This window comes from Eubalaena glacialis, chromosome 3, assembly GCF_028564815.1.
Source record: "Eubalaena glacialis isolate mEubGla1 chromosome 3, mEubGla1.1.hap2.+ XY, whole genome shotgun sequence".
NCBI classification, from domain to species: Eukaryota; Metazoa; Chordata; class Mammalia; order Artiodactyla; family Balaenidae; genus Eubalaena; species Eubalaena glacialis.
Window position 1 is genome coordinate 158,051,225 of NC_083718.1, and position 17,580 is coordinate 158,068,804.

Consider the following 17,580-nt stretch of genomic DNA (forward strand, 5'->3'; position numbering starts at 1 on the left):
CAAGCCACTGTTCAGTGTCACCATCTCAATGAGATATTCCCTAATCCCACACCCCCGACCAACTGTTTTGATGGCTACAAGTGGATGTTTTCCATACCATAATAGTCTGGTTCAGAAAGCCAACGCTGAGTCGCCACAATAGACCTCACTGGACATAGAAAACCTTGGCAATCCTTGGTGAGTTCTCCACTGGCTAGCCCCAAACCGCAGCTCCCAACGAGCTCTCTTTTCGCAGAGTGGCAGTTGAGGCCAGATCCTAGAAGGAGAACTGCCTGAAGGAAGAGGCTGTTTCTAGCTCCCCTGCCCTGTGAGGGACGCTCAATGGGCCTTGGTGATGTGTGAACGAACGAAAACGCTCAGTCGACCCCACCTCCTCGGCTCCTCTCCTCCTCCCCGCCGTGCCCTTCTCGGCCGGCATCTATCACTCGGTGCTCGTTCCTTCTCCGCGGGCCTGCCCAGCTCGTCCCATCGATCTGCCCGGCCATCGCGCGCCTGCGCCTTTGGGCTGTCAGTCGGCGGCGGCGTGGGGAGCCACCCGAGCGAGCGGTTGTGGCACGCGGGGACCTGAGGTAAAGCTGCGGCTGGTGTGCTGCCAGGCCGCGCACGAGCTGGCTGGCGGGGTGAGCCGCGCGTTGGAGGCCGCCGGGCCTCGCTGCACCGGAGGGAGGCGGGCTCCTCGAGCCTGATTAAGGAGGGCCTGAGCGGCTGGCGGGGGTGCAGAGTCTGAGTCGCCAGCTCGAGTGCCTGCCCGACCCGGCCGCGGAGCCAAGTGCCCGAACTAGAAGGAAGCTCGGGGAGAATCCGAGCCAGCCACCTCGTGCAACAGATGGGGAAACTGAGTTTCAGGGAGGGGAGGATCTGCTAGAAGTCACAGCGAGTGAGCACCAGACCCAGGACCAGACGCCCTGAGCACAGTGCCTAGTCCTTTACACTTAAGTCCTTCGTTCATTTATTCTGTTTTTGGTTGTTTGGGTGCAAGACAGTGAAATACAATAAGGTCTGGCTGAGAGATCAGTTATGATAACGGTGTTTTATCTTACCAGTTTACAAAAGGAGAAAGCAGTGAGTGCTATGACCGAGGCAGGTCTGGGATGCCATGAACACCCCCTCTAAAACTTGAGTGGCTAACGAGTGTTTGCCTTGATTCCCATCACCCAGAGTCGTGGTAGTGACACTGAGACATTTGACAGGCTGCCTGGTATCATGGATGGTTATGTTCATGATTATCACCCAGAGCCTCATTGAGAGCAGGAACCTCTGTGAACCTAGTGACCTGGGTTCTAATGTTTGAGCTTGAGTCTTACCACGGGGTTGTTGTGAGGTTCACAGATGCTCATTCCACAGAGCACTGATTGAGTGCCTAGCATCTGACGGGAGTTGTGTCAAGTGCTGGGGATACAGCAGCGACAGTCAAGGAACTCATAGGAAATAGACGTTTAAATAAATGCGCAGTACAGCTTGTAAAGGTAGAGATGATCTGTACATAGTAGAGTGAAAGCACTTAAGGAGAAAAGAGTTACTTCTCCAGGAGGGTGGGAACGGATAGGAATGGCTTTTTAGGCAAGGTGGTTCTTGAACTGAGTCTTAAAAGTCTAGAAGGTGATTAAATACTAGGCACAGGAGAAACGCAACCTAGGAAGCAAGAATAGCAATACAGGGACCAGAATTATGGTTCAGCTGGCACAGAAGGCTTCCATGACCTGTCGAATATCAAACACATAATGCTTGTCATGGGATTGACATTATTATGTGTGCTTTACATAGATTAACTCATTTAATATTCATAAATCTCTGTGAAGTAGAACCTGTAATTATTCTCATCTTAGAAAATTAAGACTGAGGCTTGGAGAAGTTATGTAGCTTGCCCTGGATCACACAGCTCATTCATGGTAGAACTAGAATTCAGACCCAGGCAGTCTAGCTTGAGGGCCTGTGAACTTAACCACCAGTCTCCCTTCTAGAAACTGAGGACGCTGAGAGTTTTAAATGTCAGGCCCCTTGTTACCTCACCTGTAAGTGGCAGAACCAGAACTCAGACTAAGGTCTTTTGACCCTTGGGGGTCCAGAGCTCTTTTCAACGTAACATCAGATGTTATGGGAGTTATACAGCGCCAGATTGAAGTTGAATTCCAATCTGAGGCAGTGCCTGCTGGAATTGAAATTACCATATCTTTAAGTTGTGGATGTTGTGCAAGAGCCTTCACTTTGTGCTTGGGTGTACAGGGTGTGAGTGTTGCAGATCAGATACTGATGTGAGGAGCACAGGACTGATCACAATTATGGTAAAGGTGCAACATTATTTGCCAGTTTGGAGTTAAATAATTTTTTTTCCTAAACATTGAATTTCACACTTGTTTTTAAAAGGTTACATCATTTGTTGTAAGTCAAAGAGTACTTTTATTTTAAATCAATAAGAATTTGTGATTTCTTTTTTAACGTCTTTATTGGAGTATAATTGCTTTACAGTGGTGTGTTAGTTTCTGCTGTATAACAAAGTGAATCAGCTATACATATACATATATCCCCATATTCCTCCCTCTTACATCTCCCTCCCACCCTCCCTATCCCACCCCTCCAGGTGGACACAAAGCATGGAGCTGATCTCACTGTGCTATGCGGCTGCTTCCCACTAGCTATCTGTTTTACATTTGGTAGTGTATATATGTCCATGCCACTGTTTAACTTCGTCCCAGCTTACCCTTCCCCCTCCCCCCCTCCCTATCCCACCCCTCTAGGTGGACACAAAGCATGGAGCTGATCTCACTGTGCTATGCGGCTGCTTCCCACTAGCTATCTGTTTTACATTTGGTAGTGTATATATGTCCATGCCACTGTTTCACTTCGTCCCAGCTTCCCCTTCCCCCTCCCCGTGTCAACTCCATTCTCTATGACTGCGTGCTTATTCCTGTCCTGCCCCTAGGTTCTTTAGAACCTTTTTTTTTAGATTCCATATATATGTGTTAGCATACAGTATTTGTTTTTCTCTTTCTGACTTATTTCACTCTGTATGACAGACTCTAGGTCCATCCACCTCACTACAAATAACTCAATTTCGTCTCTTTTTATGGCTGAGTAATATTCCATTGTATATATGTGCCCCATCTTCTTTATCCATTCATCTGTCGATGGGCACTTAGGTTGCTTCCATGTCCTGGCTATTGTAGATAGAGCTGCAATGAACATTGTGGTACATGACTCTTTTTATTTATTTATTTATTTATTTATTTGGCTGGTTTGGGTATTCGTTTCTGTGTGAGGGCTTTCTCCAGTTGCAGCGAGCGGGGGCCACTCTTCATCACGGTGCGCGGGCCTCTCACTGTCACAGCCTCTCGTTGCTCCACAATGCTCCAGAGGCTCCAGACGCGCAGGCTCAGTAGTTGTGGCTCATGGGCCCAGTTGCTCCGCGGCATGTGGGATCCTTCCAGACCAGGGCTCGAACCTGTGTCCCCTGCATTGGCAGGCAGACTCTCAACCACTGTGCCACCAGGGAAGCCCCCATGACTCTTTCTGAATTATGGTTTTCTCAGGGTATATGCCCAGTAGTGGGATTGCTGGGTCGTATGGTAGTTCTACTTTTAGTTTTTTGAGGAACCTCCATACTGTTCTCCATAGTGGCTGTATCAATTTACATTCCCAGCAACAGTGCAAGAGAGTTCCCTTTTCTCCACACCCTCTCCAGCACTTATTGTTTGTAGATTTTTTGATGATGGCCATTCTGACCGGTGTAAGGTGATAGCTCATTAAAGTTTTGATTTGCATTTCTCTGATGATTAATGATGTTGAGCATTCTTTCATGTGTTTGTTGGTAATCTGTATATCTTCTTTGGAGAAATGTCTATTTAGGTCTTCTGCCCATTTTTGGATTGGGTTGTTTGTTTTTTTGATATTGAGCTGCATGAGCTGCTTGTATATTTTGGAGATTAATCCTTTGTCAGTTGCTTCATTTGCAAATATTTTCTCCCATTCTGAGGGTTGTCTTTTCGTCTTGTTTATGGTTTCCTTTGCTGTGCAAAAGCTTTTAAGTTTCATTAGGTCCCATTTGTTTATTTTTGTTTTTATTTCCATTTCTCTAGGAGGTGGGTCAAAAAGGATCTTGCTGTGATTTATGTCAGAGAGTGTTCTGCCTGTGTTTTCCTCTAAGAGTTTTATGGTGTCTGGCCTTACATTTAGGTCTTTAATCCATTTTGAGTTTATTTTTGTGTATGGTGTTAGGGAGTGTTCTAATTTCATTCTTTTACATGTAGCTGTCCAGTTTTCCCAGCACCACTTATTGAAGAGACTGTCTTTTCTCCAGTGTATATTCTTGCCTCCTTTATCAAAAATAAGGTGACCATATGTGCGTAGGTTTATCTCTGGGCTTTCTATCCTGTTCCATTGATCTATATTTTTGTTTTTGTGCCAGTACCATACTGTCTTGATTACTGTAGGTTTGTAGTATAGTCTGAAGTCAGGGAGCCTGATTCCTCCAGCTCCGTTTTTCTTTCTCAAGATTGCTTTGGCTGTTTGGGATCTTTTGTGTTTCCATACAAATTGTGAAATTTTTTGTTCTAGTTCTGTGAAAAATGCCAGTGGTAGTTTGATAGGGATTGCATTGAATCTGTAGATTGCTTTGGGTAGTATAGTCATTTTCACAATGTTGATTCTTCTAATCCAAGAACATGGTATATCTCTCCATCTGTTTTGTATCCTCTTTAATTTCTTTCATCAGTGTCTTATAGTTTTCTGCATACAGGTCTTTTTTTTCCTTAGGTAGGTTTATTCCTAGGTATTTTATTCTTTTTGTTGTAATGGTAAATGGGAGTGTTTCCTTAATTTCTCTTTCAGATTTTTCATCATTTGTGTATAGAAATGCAAGAGATTTCTGTGCATTAATTTTGTATCCTGCTACTTTACCAAATTTATTGATTAGCTCTAGTAGTTTTCTGGTAGCATCTTTAGGATTCTTTATGTATAGTGTCATGTCATCTGCAAACAGTGACGGTTTTACTTCTTCTTTTCTGAGTTGGATTCCTTTTATTTCTTTTTCTTCTCTGATTGCTGTGGCTAAAACTTCCAAAACTATGTTGAATAATAGTGGTGAGAGTGGGCAACCGTGTCTTGTTCCTGATCTTAGTGGAAATGATTTCAGTTTCTCACCATTGAGAACGATGTTGGCTGTGGGTTTGTCATATACGGCCTTTATTATGTTGAAGAAAGTTCCCTCTATGCCTACTTTCTGGAGGGTTTTTATCATAAATGGATGTTGAATTTTGTCAAAAGCTTTTTCTGCATCTATTGAGGTGATCGTATGGTTTTTCTCCTTTAATTTGTTAATATGGTTTATCACATTCATTGATTTGCGTATACTGAAGAATCCTTACATTCCTGGTATAAATCCCACTTGATCATGGTGTATGATCCTTTTAATGTGCTGTTGGATTCTGTTTGCTAGTATTTTGTTGAGGTTTTGATTTATGATCTTTTATTGTGCCTCTCTTCTGTGGTAGCTGCTGTAAAGAGATTATTTTGAATGTCAAACAGGTTCATTTATTACCTTGGGTGTGAAAAAAAGGAATTAATTTGGTTTGTTTCTGCAATTGGGCTCTGCAAATCTAGGTTAAGATACAAGCCTACCTTTGTGTTTATAGTGGTATCTTTCAAGTTGGGGGTAATGAGAAAATGGGAGCAAATGGCTGGATTATTAGAAGAATCTTAAGTCACTTCACACTTTTCAGAGATCTAATGTGCTTGTATTTGTGCTGTTAATTCCAGTCAGAAGTTTAAATTTTTTTTCAAGGAATATGAACTCACATATCAGAAGCCAACTTGGTAAACTCTTACTCCTTTAAGAGTCAGCTCAAGCATTACTTTCCTGTAAAACCTTCCATCTTTTCTAGGAAGACTTAGGTGTTAGCGTCACTGTATTTGCCTACTGCGTCTTGGATGTATCATGCATTAATGATAATATATTGTAATTCACTCTATTTGTCTTCACTTAATTGTGAGCAACTCAAGAACAAGGGCCAGATTTTTTTTTTCTTAATTCATATCCCTCCTCCAGCCCATCTCCCCAGGCTGGAGCTGAGAGTATATATCCATGAGTAAGAGAATAGGATAAATGTGATGTTTATACTGCAGCTAAGGAGTCTTTCTTATTCTGGTTATTGGAGTTGGAAATGATGTATTTGTCATAAGTGGATATCAATAACCTAACTAAAAATAGGATTAATACTGTGTGTGCTTTGATTTTTGTTACTTCTTTTTCTCTTGTTTTTCTCTGTGATTGCAGTTTGTAAAAATGGAATTTCAAGCAGTAGTAATGGCAGTTGGAGGGGGATCTCGGATGACAGACCTGACTTCCGGTATTCCCAAACCTCTGCTTCCAGTTGGGAACAAACCTTTAATTTGGTACCCATTGAACCTGCTTGAACGTGTTGGATTTGAAGGTGAGTTACGGCAATGAGATGTACTCATAAAACTTTTAGGGTGTTTGATCCCAGTGATTTGTCAGTTTTATGAGGGTGAGACAGGACGAATGAAAGAAGACTAGGACTCAATGTTGGCTGGAGACTGGCCTCTTTAAATTAGGAACTCAGGAGTACTCTATCACTGTGTGAAAAAGGTTGAGAAGATAGTGCTAAGTGTTACTTTTTTAGAGCTAGTCTCCACAGTGATCTAAGATGAACCCTGGAAGGATGTCAGAATATGATATGAGGAATACAAGTGCCTCATAAGCAGTACTTACTGAGAACCTGTATGTGCCAGGTAATATATTAAGCACTAGGGTACAGAATTGAAAATATTAACTCAGACCCTGATTTCTAGAACCTTAAAGTCTATTGGAAAGATACACATGTAAACAGATTATCATTGTGTAATGTGATAAATGTTATAACAGGCACATTATAAGTGCTTGTTATAAGGAAGTTGCTATTTCTACTTGAAGGATTCAGAGAAGGCTTACAGAGTAGCTGACCCTTGAATTGAGTCTTGAAAAGTAGATTACCAGGCCTACCAGCGTGGAGAGAGCATTCCATACAGAAGTAATAATGTATGCAGAGATAGAGTCATGATCAGCACAGCATGTTCTGGCAGCTACTTTTCATTTTATTTGGCTGTAACATCAAGTGTAAGGGGGAGGAGTAGATGTAATGAGAGAAATAAACAGGGATCATGCTATGAAGGGCCTTGTATTGCATGCTGAAGAATTTAGATTTTTTTTCCTGAAAGCAGTGGGGAACCAGTGAAAGGCTTAAACCGAGGTTTAATATGGTTAAATTAATGTTTTAATTATTCTAAGTCCTTTGCATCTTTATATAAATTTTAGAATCAGCTTATCAATTTCTACAAAAAGGGTTGCTTTAATTTTCTTTTTTTTTTTTAAAGGAATACTTTTCTTTTTAATTAATTAATTTATTTTTGGCTGTGTTGGGTCTTCATTTCTGTGCAAGGGCTTTCTCTAGTTGCGGCAAGCGGGGGCCACTCTTCATCGCGGTGCGCGGACCTCTCACTATCGCGGCCTCTCTTGTTGCGGAGCACAGGCTCCAGACGCGCAGGCTCAGTAATTATGGCTCACAGGCCCAGTTGCTCCGCGCCATGTGGGATCCTCCCAGACCAGGGCTCGAACCCGTGTCCCCTGCATCGGCAGGCAGACTCTCAACCACTGCGCCACCAGGGAAGCCCCAGGGTTGCTTTAATTTTGATTGAGATTGAATTGAATCCATAGATCAGTAGGAAGAGAATTCACATCGTAATAATATTGAGTCTTCTGATCCAGGAGCGTGGTATATCTCTCCATTTATTTAGGTCTTTTGTAATTTCTCTCAACAGTGTTTTATAGTTTTCAGTGTATAGGACTTACACATATTTTGTTAGATTTATTTCTAAGTTGATATTTTTGATGTTATCATAAATGGTAATTATTCCAATTTCCAGAGGTTTGTTGCTAGTACATAAAAATAGTTTCTTTATGCTGACCTTGCATCCTGTAACTTTGCTAAATACACTTATTATTAATTCCTGTAGCTTTTTGTAGATTCCTTAGGATCTTCTACAGTTTGACGTAATTGATGTTTATAGAACATTCCACCCAGTAAAGGAGAATGCACATCCTTCTCAAGTGCTAAGAACCTTTACCAAGATAGACCATATTTTTAAAAATAAAACAGGTCTCAATAAATTTATAAAGATTAAAATCATACAAAATATATTCTCTGACCACAGTAGAGTTAAATTAGAAATCAATAACAGAGGTATCAAGAGAATCCCTAAGTATTTGGAAATTAAACCACATATTTCTACATAACCCAAAGAAGAAACCACAAGGGAAGTTTTTTTTTTTTCAATTTTTATTGTATAGTTGATATACAATAGTTGATTTACAATGTTGTGTTAGGTTCAGGTGTACAGCAAAGTGAATCAGTTATACATATATCCATTCTTTTTTTTAGTTTCTTTTCCCATATAGGCCACTACAGAGAATTGAGGAGTTCCCTGTGTTATACAGCAGGTTCTTATTAGTTGTCTATTTTATATATAGTAGTGTGTCTATGTCAATCCCAATCTCCCAATTTTACCACCCCCATCCCCTTGGTTTTCTACATCTGTGACTCTACTTCTGTTTTGTAACTAAGTTCATTCATACCCTTTTTTTAGATTCCACATATAAGCAATATCATGATATTTGTCTTTCTGTGTCTGACTTCACTCAGTATGACAATCTCTAGGTCCAACCATGTTGCTGCAAATGGCGTTATTTTGTTCTTTTTTATGGCTGAGTAATATTCCATTGTAGATATGTACCACATCTTCTTTATCCATTCCTCTGTTGACGGACATTTAGGTTGCTTCTATGTCCTGGCTATTGTACATAGTGCTGCAGTGAACATTGGGGTGCATGTATCTTTTCAAATTATTGTTTTCTCCAAGTATATGGCTAGGAGTGGGATTGCTGGGTCATATAGTAGTTCTATTTTTAGTTTTTTAAGGAACTTCCATACTGTTCTCCATAGTGGCTGTATCAATTTACATTCCCATCAACAGTGTAGGAGGGTTCCCTTTTCTCCACACCCTCTCCAGCATCTATTGTTTGTAGATTTTTTGATGATGGCCATTCTGACCAGCGTGAGGTGATACCTCATTGTAGTTTTGATTTGCATTTCTCTAATAATTAGTGATGTTGAGCATCTTTTCATGTGCTTTTTGGCCATCTGACCACAAGGGAAATTAGAAAATATTTTGAACTTACTGAAAATGAAAATTCAGTGTATTAAAATTTGAGGCATATAGCTAAAGCAATGATTAGAGAAAATTTTTTAGCATTAAGCACTCTTGTTAGAAAAGAAAAAAATGTCTCAAATTATCATCTAAGCTTCTACTTTGACAAACTGGAGAAAGAGGAGCAAATGAAACCCAAATAAGGAGAAAAAAGGAGATAAAAATAACAAGAGCAGAAATAAATGAAATAGAAACCAGAAGTGTTAGAGAAAATCAATAAAACCAGAAGATGGGGGTTTTTTGAAAAAAATCAATAAAATTATTATTATTTTTTTTTAAATTTATTTATTTATGGCTGTGTTGGGTCTTTGTTTCTGTGCGAGGGCTTTCTCTAGTTGCGGCAAGCGGGGGCCACTCCTCATCGCGGTGTGCGGGCCTCTCACTATCGCGGCCTCTCTTGTTGCGGAGCACAGGCTCCAGACGCGCAGGCTCAGTAATTATGGCTCACAGGCCCAGTTGCTCCGCGGCATGTGGGATCTTCCCAGACCAGGGCTCGAACCCGCGTCCCCTGCATTGTCAGGCAGACTCTCAACCACTGCGCCACCAGGGAAGCCCCAATAAAATTATTAAACCTTTAGTTAGACTGATCAGAAAAAGGAGAGAAAACACAAATTACTAATAACAGGAATGAGAGAGGGGCATCACTACAGATCCTACAGACATTAAAACGATAATGAGCAGAGGAGTTACCTGGTGGTCTAATGGTTAGGATTTGGCACTTTCACTGCCGTGGCCCAGGTTCAATCCCTGGTCTGGGAACTGAGATACCACAGCCATGCAGTGCAGCCAAAAAAAACAAAAAAGATTATAAGTAAATATTGTGAACAACTTTATGGTGATAAATTTGACAACTCAGATTTTTTAAAAAATTGCTTTGGAAGCTTTATGAAGAATCATTGTGGAGGAGTTAAGACTATAAGCAGGGAGACAAATTAGGAGATTGTTACAAAAGTCCACACTAGCAATGAAGAGGGTCTGAACTAAGGCATTAGCACTAAGGATGGAGAAGAAGGACCATCTGAAAAAGTTGTTGATTAATGGGGATGGGTAGCAGAAAGAAAGGGAAGAGTTCCTTCTACTTTTTGCTTGGGTAACTAGGTGGATGGTGATGCCAATAATAGGAAAGGGAATATGGGACAAGGAACAGGTTTTTTGTTTTTTTTGTTTTTCATTTCAGGTGACTTTTATTTTATTTTTTTAAATTAATTTTTATTGGAATATAGTTGCTTTACAATGTTGTGTTAGTTTCTGCTGTACAGCAAAGTGAATCAGCTATATGTATACATATATCCCCTCTTTTTTGGATTTCCTTCCCATTTAGGTCACCACAGAGCTCTGAGTAGGGTTCCCTGTGCTATACAGTAGGTTCTCATTAGTTTTCTATTTTATGCATAGTAGTGTATATATGTCAATCCCAATTTCCCAATTCATCCCACCCCCCCTTCCCCCCTTGGTATCCATACCTTTGTTCTCTACATCTGTGTCTCTATTTCTGCTTTGCGCGTAAGTTCATCTGTATCATTTTTCTAGATTCCACATATAAGCAATATTATACGACATTTGTTTTTCTTTTTCTGACTTACTTCACTCTATATGACAGTCTCTGGGTCTATCCACGTCTCTGCAAATGGCACAATTTCGTTCCTATTTATGGCTGAGTAATATTCCATTGTATGTATGTACCACATCTTCTTTATCCATTCCTCTGTTGATGGACATTTAGGTTGCTTCCCAAGGAACAGGTTTGAGCGAAGACAATGAGTTTGGCTTTGGCCACAATGAGTTTGAGGTGTCCTATAGTTAGATATAGCAAATCAGAATACCAGATGGAGGTGGTGCCAGATCCTGGGCCCCAGGGTTGTGATCCAGTGTTTATTCCACTCATACCTTCTTGAGACAGACCCATGAACACTTCTTTGCAGTAGTCTGTATGACATTGACGTTAAGAGATGTGTTTTACTTTTAAATTTTTTTTAATTAAAAAACTTTTTTTAAATATTTATTTTAAAAAAACAAAATAAAATAAAAATATTTATTCGGTTGTGCTGGGTCTTAGTTGTGGCTCACGGGCTCCTTAGTTGTGACATGTGAATGTGAACTCTTAGTTGCGGCATGCATGTGGGATCTAGTTCCCTGACCAGGAGTCGAACCTGGGCCCCCTGCATTGGGAGCTTGGAGTCTTAACCACTGCGCCACCAGGGAAGTCCCAAAGAGATGTGTTTTAGAAAAGATTTTCTTTTTAGATCTCAATCTCACAGGTGAAGGACACATCTTAATACACTTTTAAATATACTACTTCCCTTTAGTAAGTTCTTATGGATTTGTCATCTATAACTTTTTTTTTCTTTTTACTTTTGCTATATATCTTTGGTTATGCTCTGTGATGGCCTTTTGTGGTATATAGAAAATTCCTTCTCAGTGAGGCTCAGTCGGAATTTGGAGAATGTCTCCTAAACATGGGATTCTGGAGTTGAATAGTAAACTCTATGTTCACTCTGTTCATATTGTTTGTGATTTTAGGGAAGTTAACATAGCCCTGCTTAGCATTAGTCTCTCTCCATACGGAAGAGTTCTGGTCCAATTATGAGACTGACTGTCCCGTATTTATAGTTACTCCCTTCATTCTACCTAAAATGTCCTCTCCAACCTATGGAAATGTCACCTTCTCTTTGAAATCACAAACAGTTTTAATCACAAACAGTTTTAATCACAGTTTTAATCAGAGCTTTATGCTTTCATCACACTTTGTTTTTCATGCTTTCATCACTCTTTGTTTTTCTCTATGCTTTCATCACACTTTGTTTTTCTACCTCAGTACCTCTCAAGGCCTGCTTTATGCTGTAGTTAGTGGCATGGGAGACTGATCTCCCTGAGAGCAGGTACTGTGTCTAATTCATCTTTGAATAACATCAGCATTTTATGTACAGTATGTAATAAAGAAATTTTTGTTGGACTTGAATTCATCATGGCCTGCCTCAGAGGCGATCCCTTCCATGAAGCCTTCCTTAATTAATCATTTCCATGTCTAATTTTTCCATGTTATGTTTCTTAAGAATAGGGACCATGTTTAGTTCATTTCTGAATTCTCAGTGCCTATTTGTCCTTTATGTATTAAATGTATTTGTACTTATTGGTTGAATGAGTGAGTTAATGACTGAAAGAAAGCCAAATGGGGAAAGGAAGAAAGAGAGAAGGAAAGAAGGAAGGTTAAATGACTTGAAAAAGAAAGAGGAAGAAAGAAGGGAAGAAAATAGAAAAGAGAATGATTATAGTGAAAGGGAGAGATAATTGAGCACTATCATGGAACAAGTAGTGGAAATTGTTACACTTTAGAGATGCTAAAATCTGATCTTCAGATATCAGCAACACATGTTATATTGCAGTGGATTACATTACCCTGCCAAAGATCCATGACAAAACCCCAAGTTTTCTGTCATTAATTGATAGCTACATGGATAAGGTGAAGGCATCTATTATGTGGAAACTGCCTGTTACTGGGTTCCTTGTGATCCTCAGTGAAGCACTGATGGCTGTCTGATGGAGAGTGGTGATAGCTCTTTCTTTGCAGTGAATGAAGAGTTAAAATGTGATCCTATTTGTATATGCTTTGATAAATGCTCTTCTAAATTCTTTACATCAGGAAGAAGTAGTGTGTTATGCATTAGTTAAAGTGTGGGCTCTAATCATACAGACGCGAGTTTTATCTTAGATCTCGTTTACTAGTTTTAGTACCCTGAACAAAGTCACTTCATTTCTTTTACTCCAAGTTTTCTCATTTGTAAAATGAGATTGCTGTAAGAATTAACTGAGAGAATGCACGTAAAATACATTGAAAAGTCTCAATAATATTAGCTGTTATTACTAAATCTAGAAACAGACCAAATCTAATTGAAAAAGTGTAACCATTGTCTAAATGAATGAGAGTTTTTGCATTTTTCCTTCTTTTTTTCTTTCATGCTATAGAAGTCATTGTCATTACAACCAAGGATGTCCAAAAGGCTCTATGTGCAGACTTCAAGATGAAAATGAAGCTAGATATTGTGTGTATTCCTGATGAAGCTGACATGGGAACTGCAGATTCTCTGCGCCACATATATCAGAAACTTAAGGTGAAAAACTATTTCTTGATTTTTATTGTTCATTGAAGATAAATATCATCTTATGTTTTCCCAATGCATTGCAGTTTACAGTGCTTTTTTTTTTTAATTTTTTATTTTGTTTTATTTATTATTTATTTTGGCTCCATTGGGCCTTTGCTGCTGCGTGCAGGCTTTTCTCTAGTTGTGGCGAGCGGGGGCTACTCTTCGTTGCGGTGCGAGGGCTTCTCATTGCAGTGGCTTCTCTTGTTGCAGAGCATGGGCTTTAGGCACGTGGGCTCAGTAGCTGTGGCTCTCGGGCTCTAGAGCGCAGGCTCAGTAGTTGTGGTGCACGGGCTTAGTTGCTCTGCGGCATGTGGGATCTTCCAGAATAGGGGATCTAACCCATGTCCCCTGCCTTGGCAGGCGGATTCTTAACCACTGCACTGCCAGGGAACTCCCTACAGTGCTTTTTAAAAAAGATATTCTTGCATCACATACTTTCTTGCCCATGTTTCAACTGCTTTTTATTTTGGTTACTAGTGAAGATTTAGACAGTTGTTACAGTCACTAGTTTCCAATATTTTTCAGTCATAGTACATCTTTATAAAAAAGATATACTTCAAATATACTTCAAAAGATTCCATTTATATAAAGTTCATGAATAAGCAAAACTAATATATAGTAATAGAAATCAGACCAGCAGTTGACTCTGCAGATGAGAGATCGACTGGAAAGAAGTACGAACAAACTTTCAAAAATTTCAGCTCCCCCACATGATAATATTTGAATGTTTAGTCTCCTTTGATTAAGAAATTAACACGGGTCTATGGATATGAGGGTACAGCCTCCCCAGTGGCCTGTGGCCCATAAAGTGAGAAAGATCCACTGTCAGTTGTTCTAAAATTGATGTCCTTTGGAAAAAATTCATTCTGTGTGATAATGTTGCTATCTTACTTGAGTTGGGGGGCAAAATTTCTCCTACTATTTCTAGTGACTGCAAACAGATGTATTATTATTTTCAACCTACCCATGCACTAAAGAACAAAAAATTAATGCATATATGTACACAGCCTTTCCTTCCCTTTATTGGGGAATAATTTACACACAGTAAAATACACAGGTATTAATTATATAGTTCAATGAGTTTTGACAATTATATATACCCAGGTTATCATTATCCAAATCTAGAACATTTTCATCACCTCTCAAAGTTCCTTTGTGCTTTATTTTAGTCAATCCTGCACCTTTAGAGTCAACTGCTGTTCTGATTTCTATCACCATATTTTTTTTTTAAACATCTTTATTGAAGTATAATTGCTTTACAATGGTGTGTTACTTTCTGCTTTATAACAAAGTGAATCAGTTATACATATACATATGTTCCCATATCTCTTCCCTCTTGCATCTCCCTCCCTCCCACCCTCCCTATCCCACCCCTCTAGGTGGTCACAAAGCACCGAGCTGATCTCCCTGTGCTATGCGGCTGCTTCCCACTAGCTATCTATTTTACATTTGGTAGTGTATATATGTCCATGACACTCTCTCACCCTGTCACATCTCACCCCTCCCCCTCCCCATATCCTCAAGTCCATTCTCTAGTAGGTCTGTGTCTTTATTCCCGTCTTGCCACTAGGTTCTTCATGACCTTTTTTTTTTTTTTTCTTTCCTTAGATTCCATATGTATGTGTTAGCATACTGTATTTCTTTTTCTCTTTCTGACTTACGTCACTCTGTATGACAGACTCTAACTCCATCCACCTCATTACAAATACCTCCATTTCATTTCTTTTTATGGCTGAGTAATATTCCATTGTATATATGTGCCACATCTTCTTTATCCATTCATCCGATGATGGACACCTAGGTTGCTTCCATGTCCTGGCTATTGTAAACAGAGCTGCAATGAATATTTTGGTACATGACTCTTTCTGAATTATGGTTTTCTCAGGGTATATGCCCAGTAGTGGGATTGCTGGGTCGTATGGTAGTTCTATTTTTAGTTTTTTAAGGAACCTCCATACTGTTCTCCATAGTGGCTGTATCAATTTACATTCCCACCAACAGTGCAAGAGTGTTCCCTTTTCTCCACACCCTCTCCAGCATTTATTGTTTCTAGATTTTTTGATGATGGCCATTCTGACCGGTGTGAGATGATACCTCATTGTAGTTTTGATTTGCATTACTCTAATGATTAATGATGTTGAGCATTCTTTCATGTGTCTGTTGGCAATCTGTATATCTTCTTTGGAGAAATGTCTATTTAGGTCTTCTGCCCATTTTTGGATTGGGTTGTTTGTTTTTTTGTTATTGAGCTGCATGAGCTGCTTGTAAATCTTGGAGATTAATCCTTTGTCAGTTGCTTCATTTGCAAATATTTTCTCCCATTCTGAGGGTTGTCTTTTCGTCTTGTTTATGGTTTCCTTTGCTATGCAAAAGCTTTTAAGTTTCATTAGGTCCCATTTGTTTATTTTTGTTTTTATTTCCATTTCTCTAGGAGCTGGGTCAAAAAGGATCTTGCTGTGATTTATGTCATGGAGTGTTCTGCCTATGTTTTCCTCTAAGAGTTTGATAGTGTCTGGCCTTACACTTAGGTCTTTAATCCATTTTGAGTTTATTTTTGTGTATGGTGTCAGGGAGTGTTCTAAGTTCATACTTTTACATGTACCTGTCCAATTTTCCCAGCACCACTTATTGAAGAGGCTGTCTTTTCTCCACTGTATATGCTTGCCTCCTTTATCAAAGATAAGGTGACCATATGTGCGTGGGCTTATCTCTGGGCTTTCTATCCTGTTCCATTGATCTATATTTCTGTTTTTGTGCCAGTACCAAACTGTCTTGATTACTGTAGCTTTGTAATATAGTCTGAAGTCAGGGAGCCTGATTCCTCCAGCTCCATTTTTCGTTCTCAAGATTGCTTTGGCTATTCGGGGTCTTTTGTATTTCCATACAAATTGTGAGATTTTTTGTTCTAGTTCTGTGAAAAATGCCAGTGGTAGTTTGATAGGGATTGCATTGAATCTGTAGATTGCTTTGGGTAGCAGAGTCATTTTCACAATGTTGATTCTTCCAATCTAAGAACATGGTATATCTCTCCATCTATTTGTATCATCTTTAATTTCTTTCATCAGTGTCCTATAATTTTCTGCATACAGGTCTTTTGTCTCCTTAGGTAGGTTTATTCCTAGATATTTTATTCTTTTTGTTGCAATGGTAAACGGGAGTGTTTTCTTAATTTCACTTTCAGATTTTTCATCATTAGTATATAGGAATGCAAGAGATTTCTGTGCATTAATTTTGTATCCTGCTACTTTACCAAATTCATTGATTAGCTCTAGTAGTTTTCTGGTAGCATCTTTAGGATTCTCTATGTATAGTATCATGTCATCTGCAAACAGTGACAGCTTTACTTCTTCTTTTCCGATTTGGATTCCTTTTATTTCTTTTTCTTCTCTGATTGCTGTGGCTAACACTTCCAAAACTATGTTGAATATTAGTGGTGAGAGTGGGCAACCTTGTCTTGTTCCTGATCTTAGTGGAAATGGTTTCAGTTTTTCACCATTGAGGACAATGTTGGCTGTGGGTTTGTCATATATGGCCTTTATTATGTTGAGGAAAGTTCCCTCTATGCCTACTTTCTGCAGGGCTTTTATCATAAATGGGTGTTGAATTTTGTCGAAAGCTTTCTCTGCATCTATTGAGATGATCATATGGTTTTTCTCCTTCAATTTGTTAATATGATGTATCACGTTGATTGATTTGCATATATTGAAGAATCCTTGCATTCCTGGAATAAACCCCACTTGATCATGGTGTATAATCCTTTTAATGTGCTGTTGGATTCTGTTTGCTAGTATTTTGTTGAGGATTTTTGCATCTATGTTCATCAGTGATATTCGCCTGTAGTTTTCTTTCTTTGTGACATCTTTGTCTGGTTTTGGTATCAGGGTGATGGTGGCCTCGTAGAATGAGTTGGGGAGTGTTCCTCCCTCTGCAATATTTTGGAACAGTTTGAGAAGGATAGGTGTTAGCTCTTTTCTAAATGTTTGATAGAATTCGCCTGTGAAGCCATCTGGTCCTGGGCTTTTGTGTGTTGGAAGATTTTTAATCACAGTTTCAATTTCAGTGCTTGTGATTGGTCTGTTCATATTTTCTATTTCTTCCTGGTTCAGTCTCGGCAGGTTGTGCTTTTCTAAGAATCTGTCCATTTCTTCCAGGTTGTCCATTTTATTGGCATAGAGTTGCTTGT

General features: G+C 39.5%; 1 protein-coding gene across 2 annotated transcripts in view; it reads left to right on the top strand.

Annotated features, from left to right (window-relative positions):
• Window positions 1-510: 510 nt before the first annotated feature.
• EIF2B3 (eukaryotic translation initiation factor 2B subunit gamma) overlaps window positions 511-17,580 on the top strand; it is a 163,833-nt gene continuing 146,763 nt past the window's right edge. For both annotated transcript variants that reach the window (XM_061186647.1, XM_061186648.1), the window contains exons 1-3: window positions 511-569; window positions 6,269-6,425; window positions 13,219-13,364. In XM_061186647.1, the coding sequence (XP_061042630.1) occupies window positions 6,278-6,425; window positions 13,219-13,364 (294 nt within the window). In that variant the 5' untranslated portion in view covers window positions 511-569; window positions 6,269-6,277. The remainder of the gene's footprint in view (window positions 570-6,268; window positions 6,426-13,218; window positions 13,365-17,580) is intronic.